Raw genomic sequence first — 18,464 nt, forward strand, 5'->3', positions numbered from 1 at the left:
TGGTTCTGCTTTAGCTCATGCTGGTGTCCCATTCATGTCTTCACTGATAGGCTACACACAAATCATACAGTCCCCATAAAAAGGTAGCTAGCTGCTAGTTGAGGATATCCTCTAATACTCTATGCTTAAAGCGCGTGCTCTTTGGTGTTGCTGTCCTTGCTCCCTTTCCGCCACCTTCTTTGATCACTTGGTTTCCTTCAGTATGCGTGATCCAACACAATACAGAACTAAAATTATTCTACTTACCACAAATAGCATCACTCTCATCCAAACCATCTCCACAGTCATCCTCACCATCACAAGTCCATTGCTTAGAGATGCATTTGTTTGCAGAGCAAGCAAACTGATTCCATGAACAAGATGAATCTAGGAATGACACCAGCCACTGCATTTGTTAGGTTCACAACAGCACTGCGCTCCCTGTGTTTGCTAGCATAGTTTAGGAATCTACACACCGCTCCTTTCTGTCCTCCCAATTTTAGTGTATTAAAATACTCAAACACAGTATAATCCTAATCCTGGTATTCAGGATGTTACCAGTTTGTGTAAGAGTTTGCATTCACCAATACATTTATAAAAATAAATAAATAAATAAATAGGCAAATAAATAAATACATAGTAAAACATTCAAAACATTCTAATATTTTTAACATTTTGCTAGTGGGATGAGGACAAACTTTAAAAACATAAGTCTGGGTTGTGTATTTTACATGGATATTATAACTATAGTGAACTGCTTTATTTTGGTAGCAGGGCAGAGACGGCACCGTCCAAATTTTCCAACACAGCCTTCCTCTTGGTATTGCAGTATTTAACTCCATCTTTGAAAGGTTTCATGTTCTTTCCTCTCACAAGAAAAGTTGCTGTGTGTTTGCATTCTGTTGTTCCATTTACACTTTTCTATACATTGAAAATAATGGCATGCTTCTGTATTTCAAAATCAGTCTGCACAGCTATTCTAAATAAATGCTAATATTATGACCTTTTCTGAAAACTTCAAATCGTCCACTTTTCCCAGACCCCTTTCTTTAAGAGTAAATTTTATTTTGTTTTAACTGATGACAACAAATTTTAATACCAACAATAAAAAGAATTTTAGGTAATGCAATCTGAATTTAAAAGTAGAGTATCGTAACAAGTACCTCCAAATGGCTAAAAGCAAGAAGTAGGGAAAAAAGAATTGACTAAACCCCCTTCCCTCTCTCCCACAAAAATCGGCTAATAGGTTTTACAATATTGCATATAAGTATGTATGTGTAATAAAACCTGGTAACGTAAACACCGAGTTACACTTGATGAATGTAGTCAACACAAAACCTTCTGATTTTCATAGTGCACAGTAGTTCCTAATTTTGGTGTTATAAGATATATCTATACAATGTAAACTGCAAACCAAACATGGGTCATGAAGAGAGTAACGTATAACTTTCAGTCATGTTAAGTGGTAAAGGGAAAAAAAAAAGTAATATACAAATTTCAGGTTTTAATTAAATAGGGAATAGAAAAACTTGATACTACTTTTTGCTGCTAAAATTTAATTCTAGAAATAATCCATTCAGTTAATCCATACAAATTTAAGTTAAAAGACCAGCTCTCACTGTGAGCAAAACCAACCTGCATTGCTCCTCAATTACGTAGAGTTTAAGAATCTTAAAAGATCTGAGACAGAATGGACCCTTAACCTGGTTCACAGTTTATGCTGTATTTTACTCACATTTTGTTGTTACTTTAACTCATTATACCTGTACAGCCTCTGATGCAAAGAAATGTCTATTTTTATGTCATAAAGGTATATTTTGGTTACTTCCTGTTGGGGTCAAGATACTGATACGAACTGATTATATCTATAAAACTGTCCTAATGAGTAATTATGAAGAAGTAGTGAAATTGTTAAATACTGAAGCAATAGAAAAGTCTGTATACATGCATATCTTTAGGAGAAAAAAAATTTTGACAGGGCTTCCATTCTGGTATGAGATAGGGTTTAAGATATTGGCAGCATGAAGTATTAGAGAGTTGAATCTGAAAATATAGTATTAAAGCCCTTTTTATATAGCTCTAGATTCAATCTCTGAGATATAAATGCACACTTCTTTCTGTTTTCAAAGTGCATTAGTGATTACAGAAATACAAATAAGATAAAATGCTCACCACAGTGCAATTCATCTACTCCATCCTCACAGTCTTTCTGCCCATCACAAAGCCAGGTGGTCAGAATACATCTTCCACTAGGACAACCAAAATAATTTTCTTCACATGTGGGTTTGTTTTGAACTGTGATAAAATAAAGAATGTAATGTAAAATGGTCTCTACTAGTATGATTAGGAGCCTAATACATTTCTGCTAAATTTCTGTATACTAATGGACAACAAAGTGTTTATGTCTAAAAATGCAAAAAAAATACTATTTATATTATTAATTGCGTTCATACAAATTAGAAACTAGTGATAGCTAAGTAGTTTAGGGAGCTGAAATACTTCATTTATTTAGAGAAGAATCAGAGCACAGCTTCAAACTAAATTAAAAGGACCTATAGAGGAAAGTAGTTCAGTTTACAGGTTTTGAGGTCAGGTAGATCAACATTGCTTGTTGTTTTACACTAGCTGAAGAAATTGCCCCTCTGATCTATCTGCCATCACCTACAAGATAACCTAATTGTGGCAGTATTTTTGTCACGTCGACTGGGATAAGCTACAAATCTGATGCATGCCCTAACTAACTGGAGCTACACCACTGATGTTGGAGCCAGAGATTTAGACTGTCACAAATTAAGAAGTTCTTTTTCCTTGCCTTTTTTCTTTGTAGAGCATGAAAGTCACTTAGTACTTTACTTTTATGAATGCTTAGAAAACAGATGTGAGGAAAGAAAACATACCGTATAGTTAGTGTCATGACGTAAGCACAAATATTAGTCTAATGAGTGGCACAGTTTATTTTCAAAATCTCAAGCAAGGTCTTTGCTTGGGAAAACCCAGGTGATATACACTAGTTCCAAGCATTGGAGATCACTGAAGCTCTCTGTCAAGGTTTCTATTATTCCCTTAATGTACTGGGGCTATCGACACTGGTTTTGTGTCCGTCCGTGCCTCCCCCCCCCCCCCCCCTTTAAAAAGAAAGTTAAAGTTATCATATTTATGGCTTCTACAGCTGTATGAATAGAAAAAAGAATAAAGAAAGAAGTGGGATGTCTATGATGACTGGGTAGATATTAAAGACTGCCTAAGTATAGCCACCCCAAATGAATATTTTGCCTTAATTTTCCGTAAGAACAATGACACTGAACAAAGACTGTTAATGGGAATTATCATATTTATAATAGAAACAACACAAAAAACCTTAATGTGCCTAAGTTGGTCAGTTTTGAATGAAATGGCAAAGGAATTCACATGTAGGTTAAGTTGGAATGGTATTGCTTCCAAGCAAAGGGAGGAATGATCCAGGCAATTAGTCACACATTAAAATGATGGAACTTTTTGGCACACATTGGAAAGACAGAATAAAGTAATACAAATAAAGGATGATGGAATAAAATGCAACATTAGTTTACTTATGCAACATTAGTTTACTGAAGCTATAGCACACTGCCCTCAAAATCTTCTTTGGTATGGAAAAAAACCACCCTATAGACAAAGGAAATACAGTAAATCTAAGCTATTCTGAGCTCAATGAAGCATCATATACAGCAAATTCTAACAAACTAATACATAATCTGGAGAATATGGAGATTAGAATGGAAACTATGATTTAATATGCATCTGGTTTATAGGAAGGATGAAAGTTCTGAATGTCAGGTTGATTGACATTAGTGCTGAAGTTCTAAGTTTCTTCTGGATCCTGGTAATACTTTCATCAATAAAGCTGGCACAAAATATATGAGAATTCTAACAGAAGCTTCTGGTGACACGATAGGATTATCACGCAGGAAAACAGAATACTAAATGGGAATAATCAGATGATGTAAATTACTAGGCAAAAATTGGATGGTATTTAACAACATAAAATTAAAGGTTTAATTTTTACAAATTAATAACATTTATTAATCAGTAAATATTTATTTTTACTAAATACTAATTCTTAGAAGAAAGAGAGAAGGAGGACAATTACAATCTAGCACAAGTCAATTATGAAAACAAACATAAACAAAAAATTAAAATGTGTTTGCACTGATACAAGGCAAAAGTAAGACTTCATTTGTTATACCAGATACCGGTCTGGTATATTCAAGAGAGATGCAGGCGAGATGAGGAAGGTGACACAGACAGCTAACCCTATCTTGAAAGCAGGAATTCTAAAATGCCTTGGCTTATTTGCTATTGCAAGTAGAGAGTAGGGATATGTTTACCAAAGGACTACAAGGTCCTTCTCAGCATAAGAACAGATATAAACTGGAATACATGTAGACCAGAAATTAAAAGAATGCATGAGGTTCTGGAAGATGATAGTAACAGGAATACTATGAACAAAAAATACCAGTAGTTTTTAATTTTATAGGTTTTTGTATAAAAGCTCAAGGTGCAAGAGAGGAGATACAGGCTTGACATGCCCAGGGTTTCTTTACAAATGCACTGTCTTCAGTTTGATGAGAATTTCCTAGGATGGGCCTAATCCTACAAATATGTATCAATAAACCTGTGTTCAATAAAGTATTCTCATTCTAAACACAGCTTATCACTTCTTCATTTATAGGTATGTTTACATATTGTACTTATTCTCAAACTTAAATGAGGGGTTCTGGATAATACAGGAGCAAACACATAAACGCCACTCTTCATTAGGTAAGAATTTAATATTCTGAATAATTCATTGGTAAACATTAAATATAACATAAATAACATCAGCCCTGGGACTCAAGTGTACCATGAGCGCTTTGTACCAGCTGAAGACAAAACAATCACAAAAGCAATAACCCTGGATTCTACCCTGGCAGCCTATCCCAAGTACCTCAGCAAAATAAAAGAGAAAGTAAAAAAAGTTAAGCAAGAAGAGAAATACCATCCACTAAAGCAGTAGCTAATAAAAGTTCCTGAGTGATTGTGCTGATGCTTGATGAGCTTGATATATTAATAACTAATGTTTTACTTAAATAAAAATGATTAATGACAGACCTAACCTGGAGGAAATAGAAAGCTAGACATTACAGTTTTCTTCAGAGAAATGCAGTAGTAATTTGTAATAATTTGCATAATCTAATGAAACACAAAATAAAGATTGGTGAAAAAAATCTGCATCCAGCATTATATTAAACTCTGTATTAAATAAAACAGTATTAACTGAATAAACATTTCACAACACAATTAGAAAAAAGAACCAGAAATATAGGAATATAATTTTCAGAATGTAAAAAAGTAAATTAATTTTTTCTTTTTTTTTTCTTTTCCACAGTTACCTGGGCATTTTAGTTCATCTGTATAATCTCCACAGTCATTAGATCCATCACATATCCATTCTGGCAGTATACAAAGTGAAGTTGAATTACAGCTAATAAACCCTGAAGATTTTATTCCAAGTTTATAGAAGTAAGCACAGTTTGTATTATCTGGAAAGAGACAGTAAATTACTATATCACACCTAATAGAGATTGAGAGCCTTATAGTTTGGTTTTCAGGTTTAGCTGGAGTTTGTGCAGACCATGCAGCTGCTGGTATCCAACTAGTAACGACTATGAATTAACTGCTATATAACAAGGAATAATCATCGAACAGATGCTACGATGAAGCACAAACACAAACTTACTACAGTTCTTTTCATCTGAAGCATCTGCACAATCAATGATCTGGTTGCACTGTGCTGATTTTCCAATGCAAATCCCATCTGCACAACGGAATTCTGTTGAAGCACACGTTGAATCTATAACATATGGTTATAAAAGATGTAAATTTCTGTACTAAACAGACTCTTCAGATGCATATTATATGTAATATGTTTAAATCTTCTACCTTATAGAATGAAGCATTCACAACATGCTGTACCCTCCATAGCTAAAAATTCAGTAGAAATATAAGGTCTTATAAACTTGAAAGCCTAAGTTTCTAATTTTTAGATTTATTTTTGGAGCCTAAAAGTCTCTATCTAGATAATTCAACCAATCTGAGATAAGCACCACATGAGGAAGGAAGAAGCACCTTCAGGACCATCTATGAATCTCTCAGCTTTTTTTCATGTAACACCAGGTTGGTGTTTTTGCCTGTATGCTCTTCTCTCTACTCATATTCAGCTAAAATATTAAAACCCATGCAGTGCTTTCAAAAAAATGCTAGTTACTACAGCTACATAGGTTTTAGCTACATATTGTGGAATAATTTCCCCTCCAATCTTTCTGAATTGTAACTAAGGATTTGTGTTGTCTGCTAGCTAGTCTTTATTCATTGGCTGATGCAGAGATATAAATATTCATGTTTTAAGACATAAAAAGAAAAACAAATCTGAAGTAAAAAGAGAACAATTCTAGTAAGTTTTGCAAAGGATGCATCTGAGAAGCAAAGAAATAGAACACTAGCTACTTCAAAGAGGAAACAGTGCAGCAGATGCAGAGAAGAAATCACCCATCTTTCACCCCTTCTGTCTGTAGTAAAGATGCTGTCTTATTTATTACTTCACAGAAGAAGCAGCAACTATATTTTCTGAGTTTTCAATAGCCAAAACCTCTCTTCTTCTAGAGGACTGTAGGTGTAAACCAAAATCGGTCTTCATATGAATCCCAACATATGCTTTCTCAAACATACCTGTCTGCACCTGTTTGGTTTTCATTTCTAACAAAACAAATGCCAGCACCTGTAATTCCAATAAAGTTATGTGCATTTTCTAGCTAGTCCTGTTTACATACTAAGTATTTACAGAGCAATACTGCAAAATCACTTTGGAAGTTAACTGTAATTTACCTTTACAGTCAAATTCATCAGAGTTGTCACCACAGTCATTTGCACCATCACATACTTTGTTACTTGAAACACAGCGACGGTTAGAACATGGCTTGAAACCCTTCCGACAGCCTCTATTTTCTGGAAAGTTAAGCACAAGCACATAATTTCATTTAGACACTTGATATATAATAAAAATAGCCTTACATTAAAACTAGACAAACATTCCAGAAAAACATTTTGAATTAAAATGCATTTGAAGCTACAGGAAAAGCTTCAGAAATCGTTCATTTATTGTCCAGCAGAACAACTCGGACTGATAAACAGATAAAGAATAATAAATGAAAGCATGATGAGAAAGAACGACAAAAAATGAAAAACGAAAGCCTAATTCCCAGTTTTCATTATCTTGTGGTATAAAAAGCCCATGTGCTTTTAATGCATTTGTTTTGACACACTTTTGTCAGGCATGTGACAATGTTTGCATACGGCATCAGTAATTCTATCATATAGAATGACACATACCAAATTTACCCTAAAACAAATTAGGAATATATGGAGAGTAAAATAATAAAAAAAAAAATATTAGCAGAAATGTTTCTGGATTTCTGAATACCAATACTGTAAATGTTCTGCTCATGTAGGTACACCATTGAAGAATGTATGAATTTTACATATGCTTACATGTTTGAAAATTCAGGACTTATTTACTAAGCCTCTAACCATTGTAGAAGTCATGCCACAATAATAAATAAATATTGTTCATTGGATTAGTTAATAATAATGAGTATAACATCCTCTACTTTATCAGATTCAGAAAACAACATACTGTATGTGACCTAGTGCATAACAGAACCGCAGTTCTTCATGCCTTCTCCAATGTGTAGCAAAAAGTTCAGTATGGTTGATTTAAATCAGGCAAAATGTACACTGTCTCACTACAAAGTAATATAATGTCCTTCATAAAATTATGTGACAAATCCATGGAAAGACAAATTGTTGGATCTTGCATTTATATTTTTTTTTCAGTATTGTAGAATAAAGTATGAAGTAGTTTTAGCAGCTCAGTAAACCTCAGTCTACTGACATATAAGACAACTTGTCTGGAATGACAAGAAGGAGTATTTTGAGATCCCTCACCAGCTACAGCTTTCTTATTTGTTCCCAGATGACTTTCTCTCTATTCCTTCAACCTACTCTCCTAAGAAAGTAAAAGAAACTACATGAAACCTTAATCTTTCTTCCATGAACTGTGAATGAAATAAATGACTAAAATTAATACTAGTGACAAAGAGGTTTAATCCATATAAAAATATTGCTGACTGTTTTTTTGGGTTGTGGTGTCAGTTTGTTTGTTTGTTCGTTTGTTTCTAAATTAATTCTTATGTCTAAGAAATATGCATACATAAATACAAATATATCAACACATTACTAAGGAAACCTAAGAAGGAATTCACAGACATAAGTCATTTATGTTTCAGTGCTTTGAAGCTGTCACTTGTAATTCAAGGGCCCTTCACCCCGGTAACTAGCAGTGTTTTTTATATTCCAGATTCTTATTTCCTTGTCTGATGTGTTATTTTTTTTCAGATTCAAACAAGCCAACCTCCTTAGTTATTTACATGTAGTTGATCTGATGGAATGTTACTATTAGTTTTACATGACATGATCAAAACAATTATCACACAGATGTCTGAAAGTTAACAGGACAAAAATTGAAGTTGAAAGAAGAACAAAAATGACATAGTATCAGTTGCTATACTCAGATTGTTGGTGTTAATCTTTGTAAGGAAAAAAAAAAAAAGGGAGCGTGCTATTTCGTTTCTTTTTTCCAGTATCAACTGTGGCTATTAAAATGGCAGAGGTGAACTCCAGGACTTAAAGCAGACATTTTAATAAAACTACAGAGGTGGCAGGTATAAACGTAATGGGTGGGTTTGAAATGACATGAAATTGTTCATGTGGAAAACAGAAGAGATACCAAGGCTGAGATATGGCTATACAGACCAAGATAAAGACCAAGAGTTACAGGCACACAGGTAACAAGGAGATTTCACTTAACGTGCAGGATACATGAATTCACTAAGGTGACTCAGTGATTTAGGAAAATTATTTGAACAGTAGTGTTTTAGACACTGCAGCAGGCAAACTCAGTTGGACACAAAAAACCTGGAAGTGATTCAGTTAGTGATTATTAGGGCAAAAAAAACCCCAGATAAGGGTAGAATCCCCTGGGAAATTTATGAAAGTAATGAGTCTAACTTGTTGCAAGATGCCGACTGATTGGTGTGAATCATAATGGTATTATTAAGTTAAACAGCAAATTGGGTGGAAAGATATCTATTACACAGCCATTTTTGTATTTTATAATTCTTCTATTTTAGTGTTTTGTATTCACAATCAGAGAAAATCTTATTAAATATGGAAAACCAAATCAAAATTGCTAAATTAAAGCTGAAAAAACTCAATTTTTCATCTTTGAAAAAGCAGCTAGCTGTATTTTGCCTTATTTTTGTTTTAGAGACAGAAATATGAGAATATTTGAGATGCTTTTTATTAAATATAAGTCAGCTAATACATGAAGTTTGCAAGGAAAATATGTTCAGGTATAAGTAATTCTATCCATATAATGTCAGGGGGTTTTTAATGTGCGAGCTGGCATTTTCTTCTTGTGCATCTTGGTGAGCAGTTGGTATGAATAAGTAGGAAAGTCACAGAGGAACCAATATAAGCATGTATAACCAAAGTAAGAACGAGAAGGTGAAACATCTGGAAATACTTACCACAGTAAAAAAGTTTTTCATCAGACTTGTCCTTACAATGAGCAATGCCATCACAAGTCAGCTGATAATCAATGCATTCACCATTTCCACATTCAAACTCAGAATAAATGTTGCAAGTAGAATTTTTAGCTAAAAATAAAACATATGTACATGTAATTTTTAACAGCTTTTACACTTAGTGAAAATGAGAAATTGATGCATTTAAAATATCTCCTACACAGTTGTTGAAAACCTAAGCACAAAAAAACCCCAACATGGTATCAGAACTTAAAAGCTTCTACAGAGTGGTGGCCTGCAAGACTGCTATACTCCTCTGTAAATTTGTTGATATTATGCAGGATCGAGGACTGATATCTAAATAGCAAACAATTTTCAGAAACTTTGTTGGGGTGAATTCCAAACCACAGTAAGAGAGAGCCTGTAAAAGAAAAAGACATAGCCAAATATCCAAGAGGGAACATGTAGCAAAGCAACTTAAAGGCAGTGATTCTGATAAGACGGTGACTTTGTAGCTACTGTGCTCAGCTATCCTCTACCCACACATGCCTCTCCACAACTCCAGCTTGTATGCAACCATTTCTTAACAGATGTTTAAAAAAAAAAATCTCTTCCAACACAGCACATCCAAAAGCAAGAAGTAAACACTTACCATTACCTAGCAGTTAATTTGAACTCTCAATTCTGTTTTGTGGCACTGTGCAGCTGCTCAGTGTGTACACAGGTACCAGCATTAATGTACTACATCCAATGTTGAAGATACATCCTAACACCCAATGAAGACAACCTGCTGTTTCTACCTTACTTCTTTTTAATCACAAAAAATCATTGGTAGACATGTAAATTTTTTGTGTTTTCACCTTCTTAAAGTGGATGTCTTACCAATTATTTTAGAAGAGAACAAGCTGTATGTTTAAAATTTTTACTCCTGCTTTCTCCTGCATATAGATTTTCTATTAGTTCAGTTAGAAACTAAAAAAGTGTCACAACATTGACACAGAACAATTTGGTCATGAAATTCATGATAGTACATACATTTGCTTCATGTGTATGGTTCTAAACAAAATACCAAACTTGAGAGAAAGAAGAAGAATATAGGAAAACTCAAGAGGAAGAATAGGGAAATGATACCTAATTATTATGCTTTTTTCTTCTTTCCATTACAATTACTTCAGCACGAATTCAGGAAGAACCAATGTCTGCTACATGCAAAAGTCAAGCCAATACAAATCGAAAACATTTCTTGATTTGATTCAAGCGTGAAGAAAAATAGAAAATAAGTGCTGAAAATATAGGTGCTGGACAAGGTAAGATCTGATCTTGAATATGATTTATACAGTCCTTTAAATTTTAATCAAGTTTATCACAGCAATTATTTTTCTGTCTTTCCCCCCATTTTTTAGCACTGTAAGAACTTAGATCTTAGGAGAAGTCATTCTCAATTACATTTGTAGTTCATCTAGTTCAGCATCTTAGACTGCAATCTATAGAAAAAGATGCCGAAGAAAAAAAAAATAATCAAAACGTATGTATAGTATAATCTGCCCTCGGTTAAAGTGTAACTGGAAACCCTTGTAGAGATTGCTTCAAACCCCAACTTTCAGAAACAAAGCATTTTAATGCCTTTCAAAACCGTTTCTTTGATGAGAAATAAGTAGCCTGGGTAGTCTTATTACCCACTTAATCATCCAATCCCTCTTTGAATTTTACTGAAGCTTCGTCTCAAGAATCTTGACTGGCAGTAAGTTATATAGTCTAATTACACTTTGAAAGGACAGTTAATTCCTTTTCTCAGTTGGAATTGCTAACTTTCAATTTTATTGACTATCCGTTTCAACTGTGTTATGAAGAAAGAAACTTTTGATCTCACAGCTAAACTATAGGCTGTCTTGTTTCCATCCTTCCTGTGCTAGTCAACCCCAACGCTTAATGTCTAAGTCTTTCCTTTTTTTTAACTAATAGATCAACATTTTCTGCAACCATTATACAAAATAACTTAGAAGATGGAATATTACATCATGGTCTAGATGAGGATTTAAACACGGTTTTACTTAACAGCAATTTTAAGAGCTGTAATGCTTTTGGAAAATACAAATGCCATATAATATTATAAAATAAATTATCAGACCTATGAATTTATCTGCTGAACCTCTTTCACTTCCACTGCTGATCAATACCTTGACACGGTAAACAAACAAGTAAAAAAAGTGCTTTAAAAAAGGTTCAACTTCAGTAAGTCATCTGATATAGCCCTAGACACACCTGACAGATACATGTAGATATTTTTATCTATCTCAGTAGTTATTATGATAGATATGTAAAATCACAACGATTACTAAGAAAGTAGTACCTTACTACTATAATAGCAGTTACATTTTTCATCTTGGCTGTGTTTTTTTAACCTCTTTGGGATGCCGGCAGCCATCTTTCTTTCCCACCTCCAAACAAACCAGGACTTCTATTGCGTTCATGAACTGAGTTCAAATCATTACACAAAATGCATAATGTCCATTACATTTAATGAAGGCAAAATGAGGATCAGTGAAAGATTTGTCTCCTTACTGTTCCAGACATTAAGAATTCCAACTCTTCTTTGTATTTTCTCAGTTTCTAATTAATCTAATTAATCTAGGAAATGTCTATGATATAAACCTTTACCAAGTATTGAAAAACTTTTAACCTGCTACAATTTGATCTTCTTTATCAGCCAATGAGGTTTCTGCCCTGCTGTGAGGAAGTAAAAAAAAAACCCATTAGGCTCTCGCCAGCCTAGCAATGAAGGAAAAATTCCTTGCCAGATTCAGAGAAGGTGGCAGCAGTTAATTCCAAGTCTTTAGCAATTCCTGTACTTTACCATACTCTATCTCACAGGTAAAGGGATGGGAGGATGCTAGGTAAGCAAGTGACGGACCTGACCCACAAGACCAAGTGCAGACTGGTAGGCAATAGAACTTAAGGAAATTTTCCAGCTCCAAGAGTTCTCTCGAATGATCAAAATCAATGAAAGTTGACAGTGTGGGAGGGTGAAATAAGGTGATTATATAAGCCTGGTGGTAATATTCCATCTGCAGGAAGCAGAAACATTTGGCTTTAGTGGAAAATATCTTTTTGTAAAGTAGTAAGGTGTTAATTAATATCTTTGAACCATTAACAACCAGATTCCTGTCCCTACAATCTCAACTGATCACTGGATTCTGTTACTAGACTAAAAGTCTGCTACTCTGAACCAGTGTTACAGTTTAAATTGAAATCTTTATCACTGCAAATCATCTGTAAAATTATTTGTATCTCAATTACACAGCTAGACAAAACATTTTTTGAGTAAGAGCTGTAAATTTAATACAGGCTAGTTGTACACTACTCCTGCAACTTGACTCTAGATCAGCTGTATATTCCCTGTTGTGAAGGATAAGAGTTTTAATGACTTTAAACCCTCATACTTCTATATATTTAATTACAGAACCAGGTCTTTCTGTGAAATCTCAGTGACTTTGTAATGCACAATGTAAATACTTAGTTAACAACTAACAACAACATGTATGTGTGAGCCAGAGGTAAAGGTGGAAGGTGAACTATGAAGTGTGTGAAAGTGAAGGATAAAACTGTAGCAATTCACATATTTGTTTGGGATACGTTGGTAGCTACTCTATGATTACACTGATTATATGCATAATTAATGTATGCATCTGATTTCACTTAATAGCAATATTTTAGGAAATTAAGCAAAAGGCAAAGCTATGGATCCAAAATAAACATGGCAAAAGAAACATTAGGATTAAAATCCTAGATACAATAACCAAGCAGTTAGCTTGGTGTGGTATAAAACTAATTACAGTCTCCTCCCAAAGCTGTGTAGCTGAGTTGCCAAGCCTAAGAATCTGATTCTAAAGGACTAGGGTCCAGCCCTAAGGATGCCTTGAGCCAATTTAAAATCACATCAATACTTAAAGGTGTAATTCTACCCTTTACTTCATCAGTCTTCTGTTCTCACAAGTTCTCTTTAACTAGTTCTAGTCATCTTGCAGTGTCAAGTTGAATGAGCTCTGCTCACTGATCCAACCAAAACTAGGTCTAAACCCCCAAAATCCTAATTCCCAGTCAAGCAAGTCAGTTCAGTCACCATTCGGTTATACAACTGTTATTGCTGGTGAAAGGCATATGGTGGGAGGGAGAATAAGACTGTCCTTAGCAGAAGCACACTTCTTGCTCCTCTTCAACTGATCATTAAAAAACAATATTCTTTCCTGTTATGAAAATACCAATATGAAAATACTGTTGATTCAGATGTACCAGGAAAGCCTAATACCATTCTAGCATAAAAAGTATCAGTGGCATGACCAAAATAAACTCTGTTAGCAAAGGAGTAGGTTAATGAAGGACTACATCTCTTCATATCCCACACCAGCACAGCTCTGCATATACAGACCAGCATTTTAAAAGTGACTCTGTATCAGTAGAAGAGAAGCTACTTGTTAGGCCGCTCAGGAGCAACAGACTGCCACAGAAGAGTCCGAAGCAGGTAACTGTCTAAGCTTCTAGCGGGATGGTAAATCTTGCTAAATCATACACAAAGCTTAAATATAATTTTTCTTGAATGTCATAGTGTCTCTCTACTGTTATGATAAAAAAATTGGATTTAGAGAAAGCTGGTGGGTTAAGCTATGAAACTGAAGCAGCAGAACAGGCATACTTGGCAGATAAACGTGGAAATGGAGAACTTGATCTAAGAGTTGGGATTTCTGCCCCACAGAGGTAAAGGTCCAATAAACCACCTAAATTTGGAAGGGGTCTCTAACTGTGACAGAAGAGCTATAACAGTTACACTAACAAAGACATAAGGAACTGCATGCTTCTTCCCCAGCTTTCCCTCCATTCCAAATCCAGCCAGCTACACTTGCTGAGGGGAGAAGCACAAAGTCATGTTCCACATCATGAATGTGGGTCATACCTGGGGAAAACAGCCCAAAGCTTTCCAGTTAATTCACTCCTGCTAAGGCACTGCATTAGCAAAGTGACAGAGATTTTTTCCAAATTATTAGAAGAGCCAGAGGAGTGCAGATTGTGTACATACATCGCATCCTTCCAAATTACCAGCACATACTTTATGTTCATAAACATCAATTCTGCACAGGGACAGTGTGTGCTAAAGAAGCTGCAATGGATGACCATATATTCTGAACCACTTCTGAACTATGAAGAAACAGTTATCTCATATTTTCTTTATTATGTACTGAGACATACTGGTTCAGAGGAAGCATGGGAAGATGCAAGAAGAGGAGAATGTAGGACAGTGTAATACAGAATATTCTCCAACAAAACCAGTCTCCAAAGAGTCTGCCAACTTAAAGTGATACATTTCCCAATTACTAAAACACCAATTCTACAAGATTAAATACAACAGCTGGTTAATAAGTTACAATTATTTTATGTCTAAGGACATGAAATGAAAGTATTTGTACTCAACAGAAACAGACTGCAAGTAGGAACTGTTGAATAGAACACAACTACCTAAACTGGAATTTAAGGAGAGTAGAAATATTAATGCTTTTTAAACCCCCCCAAAAAGCCTTATAAGACATAAAACAGTTAAAAGCCTGGTATGTGCTGAATGTGCCAGATCAATTTTTACAGTACATAGAAGCAATAAAATTAATGGCTTGGGCCAACTGTCTTTGCTTATGATAGCCAACTGCATCACACCATAGAAAAGCATTGTGTCAGCTAGTATTACTTACTCACACATCTGTTATCATCTATCAGTATTCTATCCCCTCTACATGAGCAGTTCACTCGTCCGTCAGGAGTCAGAAGGCATAAATCATGACAACCTCCATTCATTTGTGCACAAGGAGATAACTCACCTGAAAAACAAATGTTAAAAGATGAACTCTGTTTTATTCAATTTGCTTCAATGGCCAGCGTCTTTGAGAGAGTAAAAATCACCATATCTCAGATTCATGGGCAATTTATTCAAGTTTTATCAGTCAGATGAAAATGTCAGCATGCCTCAGATGCTAGCATACTAAAGATAAACAAATGGAGTTACCTTGAATATACTAATTTTAAAAACCCACAACATTCAAAACTTCTGATATTTGACAGGAAATGATTTAACTGCCAACAGATGAGCACAATGTCCATAGCAGAAAATGGGTCATTCAATAATATTTATTTACTTGGGGAAGAGGTTACATCCCATCTTTTCTTAACATTTCCCACAATAAAAATAATTTATGTAACACCATGAAATGTTTTAACTTGGTTAAAACTAAGTCAAATTCTTCAGATGAATGATATTGGAATTAACAAAATAGTGTATCTTGCTTTGTAACTTACAACTGTTAGTATCATTTGCAACAGCAATAATGCCCATTGGCTGATGTGGGATATCAGAACGAAGAACTTTTGTATCTCCTCCTGTATATTTACTGGAACGCAGAATAGCTCTCCTCACTCCATCTGACCAGAAGATATAATCATCATATACAGCCAGGCTGAGAAAAGTACCTGGTCCAGATTTGACAATTACCTAAAATACATAAGTACAGAAGAGAAACATGAAAAGGCATATTGTCGCTGAACAAGAAGTTTTAAAAGTGCAAACTGTGGCTCACACCACTTTATAGTTTTAGATAAACCACTTAATTCATCTATACTTGCAGCACCTGGAAAAATGAGATAAGAGTACTTAAAATCTGTTAAAAGGGTGCTACAAGGGTCCAAATTTCAGAAATCCAGGCAACTGTTCCTTAAGTAAAAAATCACGGTTTATCTAAATGTGCCTGTCAAAATACCTACTCAACACACTACCAGCTTAATAGCTCGAACAGAGGAGAGTACAAGAGGTACTGTAGCATGGCTGAAAGCCTAAAAATTCTGAGTCTTCATGAATCAAAGCGAGAAGCATGTTTCAGAACTGAAGAGCGTTCACCATATCATCGTATTAGAAACTTGAACCAAAGACAATAAATGTTTTGTAAGTGCTTTCCAAATAAAAAAAATCTCCTCAGTCACCATATTAATTATCAGTTTAAAACCTAGAAAGAAAATATGATTGCAGTTCACTATAGAGTAGGGTTTGAAAGAAAACTGCAGAAATACAATTAATTTAATCTCAGTCCTGTAAAATATTTTCATATATGTTCTTTCTTTCTATGTATCAGAATTAAAAATTTAACATGAACAGTTTCTGTTCTGAACAATATAACACATTTTTAATCAGTTCTCTTGCTGAAAATTTAATTTTGGCTGAACAGAATTATTGGAAGGAAGTTATTTCTCCATTAGATAATGGAAATTAATAATATTCTGAACATATTTATTGCATTGTGTTCTTCATGTTTCTCTGGGAACAGTAGTAACTTATGTATATGTATAAAGTGGGAACAGTTCTTCTGACCCAGGCTGGCAAAAAAACCCTGTACCTATGTATCTGGCTGCTACTTATCATAGGGAAATTGGGATAAAACCAGAGAAAGAATATCTTTCTTTTAACAAACCAACAGAAAACACTCTTTTTTATAATCATCAGTGCTCAACCTATATCTCTACTTAGGTCACTGTGGTCTTCCATCTGCTTTATGTCCCTTATCCTCTTTCCCAAAGGACCTTTTAATAATGATATGAGTTCATGGAAATCAACTTGAAATGTAGAGGATAATTATCTGCATATAGACAGCAATGTGATGAATTTGAGCTATTCATGCTGACTGCACACATGCATATAGGCTGCACTGTACATGCAGAGCCAACTGGTACAGTTTAGCCTACTTGCAAGTGGATGCTGTGTACCATGTTTTTTAAATGATGGAATGAGAAAGAAGTAGTAAGGCTCAACCCCATATTTAATAAATAAATAAATGAGGGGGGGAGGGAGGAAGTCTTTCTTATCATATAAAGAATTCGCCTAATAGATGGGACATCCAAATTCAATTTTGTGGAATAACCCACCCCCACCCCCCATTTTTCCTTCTACAACTGTGCCTTAGAGATTAAGAAGGTGCCCTAACTCTGCAGTATTCAATACCAAGTAATGCTGCAGTGGCTGTTTGTTCACACCTATGCCAGTTCACTGCTCAGGGTATTTCAACATTTGCTAATATAAATAATTGTAGTCCAGTGCACAGGAGCATTCCTGGCCATGTTTAAATTCACTTATACAGATATAGTGTCAAAATTACTTAACACTAATCAGATAATTATAACAAATTCTGCATGACTATGCACACTATATATTTCTGCATATTTGAAAGAAGGTTTGACCAGTAAATTCTTTTTTCCAGCAAAGACTTTTTCCAGTGATAAGTGTCCCAAGAGGACCACTTTTCTCTAACTAGCCTTTTTTCAAAATTAAAAGTATTAAAAGATAAATGGGAATGTATTAATGGCAAAAAGACCTCTTTTGTAATTGTGCACATTTACTGTAAGACACTTTTCATAATACCTTCTTAAAAGCCTATGCTATTCATATTCAGATACATTTCAGGAAAAAAAAAAAATCAATTGTGTATGCTTCTGAAAGATCTGTACAAAATCCGGCCATGCAGATTTTGCAATCCCATATTTGTTCTCCATGATAGTGTGAAACCATCCCAGTTTGAAGTATTTTATTGTCACAACCAATGCTAAAGAAGGCACTACCTCTGTTCAGCTTTTTATGTTCTGTAGCACTGTCATAATTTTTCTCAGATTGTAACAAAAGAATGTAAATTCATTACAGAACTGATCATCATCATTCAACCTTGGGAGATTTGAGATCCAAATAAAGGGTCACAAAAGCTAACATCCAGGAACATTTGTTCACTAGTGCTCGTAGCATTTCATTCA

The 18,464-nt window shown here is 34.6% G+C and overlaps 1 protein-coding gene across 5 annotated transcripts in view; it reads right to left on the reverse strand.

Annotated features, from left to right (window-relative positions):
* Positions 1-18,464, reverse strand: part of LRP1B (LDL receptor related protein 1B) — a 761,175-nt gene that overhangs the window by 137,186 nt on the left and 605,525 nt on the right. For all 5 annotated transcript variants that reach the window (XM_052792801.1, XM_052792800.1, XM_052792798.1 and 2 more), the window contains 8 exons: positions 15,975-16,167; positions 15,374-15,499; positions 9,642-9,770; positions 6,880-6,999; positions 5,735-5,848; positions 5,388-5,537; positions 2,152-2,274; positions 247-366 (listed from right to left, as the gene is read on the reverse strand). In XM_052792801.1, the coding sequence (XP_052648761.1) occupies positions 247-366; positions 2,152-2,274; positions 5,388-5,537; positions 5,735-5,848; positions 6,880-6,999; positions 9,642-9,770; positions 15,374-15,499; positions 15,975-16,167 (1,075 nt within the window). The remainder of the gene's footprint in view (positions 1-246; positions 367-2,151; positions 2,275-5,387; positions 5,538-5,734; positions 5,849-6,879; positions 7,000-9,641; positions 9,771-15,373; positions 15,500-15,974; positions 16,168-18,464) is intronic.

This window comes from Harpia harpyja, chromosome 7, assembly GCF_026419915.1.
Source record: "Harpia harpyja isolate bHarHar1 chromosome 7, bHarHar1 primary haplotype, whole genome shotgun sequence".
NCBI classification, from domain to species: Eukaryota; Metazoa; Chordata; class Aves; order Accipitriformes; family Accipitridae; genus Harpia; species Harpia harpyja.